The sequence below is a fragment of the Dama dama genome, chromosome 22 (assembly GCF_033118175.1).
Source record: "Dama dama isolate Ldn47 chromosome 22, ASM3311817v1, whole genome shotgun sequence".
Taxonomy (NCBI): domain Eukaryota; kingdom Metazoa; phylum Chordata; class Mammalia; order Artiodactyla; family Cervidae; genus Dama; species Dama dama.
In genome coordinates this window covers 59,382,607-59,385,182 of record NC_083702.1, presented here as the reverse complement: position 1 = coordinate 59,385,182, position 2,576 = coordinate 59,382,607, and the positions used below count along the sequence as shown (strand labels likewise).

At 34.5% G+C, this 2,576-nt stretch overlaps 1 protein-coding gene across 1 annotated transcript; it reads left to right on the top strand.

Moving 5' to 3' along the window:
• The first annotated feature begins 1,029 nt into the window (after positions 1-1,029).
• Positions 1,030-1,974, top strand: LOC133043153 (olfactory receptor 6C3-like). The gene has a single exon (XM_061123999.1). It carries the CDS (start codon positions 1,030-1,032, stop codon positions 1,972-1,974), a length of 945 nt encoding a protein of 314 aa, XP_060979982.1.
• The last annotated feature ends 602 nt before the right edge of the window (positions 1,975-2,576 follow it).

Here is a 2,576-nt window from a genome sequence, read left to right as displayed (position 1 = left end):
ATAAGGGTGGTGTCATCTGCATATCTGAGGTTATTGATATTTCTTCCCACAATCTTGATTCCAGCTTGTGCTTCATCCAGCCCAACATTTTGCATGATGTACTCTGCATATAATTTGAATAAGCAGGGTGACAATATGCAGCCTTGAGGTACTCCTTTCCTGATTTAAAACCATTATTTTGTTCCATGTACAGTTCTAACTGTTGTTTCTTGACCTGCATACAGATTTCTCAGGAAGCAAGTCAGGTGGTCTGGTATTCCCTCTCTTTAATAATTTTCCACAGTTTGTTTGTTGTGATTCACATGGACTGTGGCTACAGTTCATGGGGTCGTAAAAAGTCGGACACGACTGAGCAACTAACACACACACACAAACACACAGGGTGATGATATACAGCCTGGAAGTACTCCTTTCCCAATTTTGAAACTGTCCATTGTTCCGTGTCCAGTCCTAACTGCTGCTTCTTGTCCTGCATATAGGTTTCTCAGGAGGTAGGTTAGACTGTCTGGTATTCCCATCTCTTTAAGAATTTCCCACAGTTTTATTATGTTCACTAGTCATTTAAGCTAGTGAAAATCACCTAAACAAAGTGGGCCTCAGTTATGCAAAATATAAAATGTGGAAATAGGCATACAAAAACTCTGTATGCTTTCAAACTCTATTTAGATTATCTGCAAAATATACTGGTTTTTATAATACTGAGGAAAGGAGGAGAACCAATTAAAATATTTCTGTATTTTTTTACAAAGGAAGCTAAATATTTTAAAGACTGCCTTGAACCAATTAAAAATTATTAGAAAAAAAATAGCCCTATTTAAGTGTTACCATAAGAGTTTTATTTTATCCATAGTCTTTGATAATGTATTTTTGAAGAAGAAATAATGATTTTGAACTTCAGATAATATTCCTTACTAGAATGAAAAGTTGAGTGGGAATTGGAGAGTATTCTATTCTCAAATGTATTTTGATCTTTTATTTCTTATAGGAAACACATCCATTTTCTGTTTGAATGGGGGCAAAGGATCAGCAATGAAAAACCACACAAGACCCACAGAATTCATTCTTCTGGGGCTATCAGATGATCCAGAGCTTCAGATTGTGACTTTTCTCTTTTTAATCATCACATACATATTAAGTGTCACTGGAAATTTGACCATCATTATTCTCACCTTGGTGGACTCCCATCTACAGACACCTATGTATTTTTTCCTCAGGAACTTCTCTATGTTAGAAATTTGCTTTATAACAGTCTGTATTCCTAGATTTCTGGGCACAATTATCACCAGGGACAAAACAATTTCATACAATGATTGTACAGCTCAGCTGTTTTTCTTCATCTTCTTGGGTATCACTGAATTTTATCTTCTAACTGCCATGTCCTATGATCGCTATGTAGCTATCTGCAAACCCCTGCATTACGCAACCATCATGAACAACAGAGTCTGTGTATTGCTTGTCTTTTGTGCTTGGCTGGCAGGGTTCTTAAACATCTTCCCACCTGTTATTCTTTTTCTCCAGTTAGATTATTGCGGTTCTAACATCATTGATCACTTTGCTTGTGACTATTTCCCCCTCTTGAAAATATCCTGCTCAGACACATGGCTCCTTGAAGTGATTGGTTTTTACTCTGCAATAGAGATTCTGCTTTTTACTTTGGCATTAATAATTCTATCCTACATGTTCATCATCAAGACAATTCTGAGACTGCCTTCTGCCAGTCAGAGAAAAAAGGCATTTTCTACATGCTCCTCTCACATGATTGTCATTTCCATCTCTTATGGAAGCTGTATATTCATGTATGCTAACCCTTCAGCAAAAGAAAAGGCATCCTTGAGCAAAGGAGCATCTATTCTGAATGCTTCTGTTCCTCCTATGATGAATCCATTTATATATACACTGAGGAACCAGCAAGTGAAGCAAGCCTTTAAGGATACCATCCAAAAGGTTATCTTTTTCTCCAGTAAATGCAAGTGATTATATCATTAAAAGAGTAAAGTTCTTGTCAATGCTTTCTATTACTCATAATCTGCCAAAACTCTTTCAGTACAGCTGTATGAGTCCTTTTCATCTGTCCCCATGTTAAAAAATTCCCCACAGTGAACCTAATTAACTGGATAAAGTTGAATATTGCTTCAGAATTTTCTATAAATTTTTTATTCAAATATATTTGGATGAAGTAAAGAATACAGGTTGGTGTTACAATTTTATAAGCCATTTAGTTTGATAAAAAGAATGTCAGAATTGATGTGGATTTCTGAAATTTTCATTTTACCAGGTAATAGAAATGACTTTATTAGGAAATTTTTATTCTATTTGGAATTTTCATGAAATCAAACAATGACAATCACTAGAGGGCTGGAAATAAAATATAAATATCTACTTACATATTTTTAAAGTTTAGAAACTAAAGTATATTTGAACTCTTTATACTATTATAATACTTTTATAATAATGAGGAGAGAGAAGAAAGAGGAGGGTAGAGATAATATTTTTTCAGCAATTACTATATTCCAGACCTGTTCTAATTATTTTCTTCATATTGGCTCATGGAATCTTGTGAACAAGTTTATTTCATT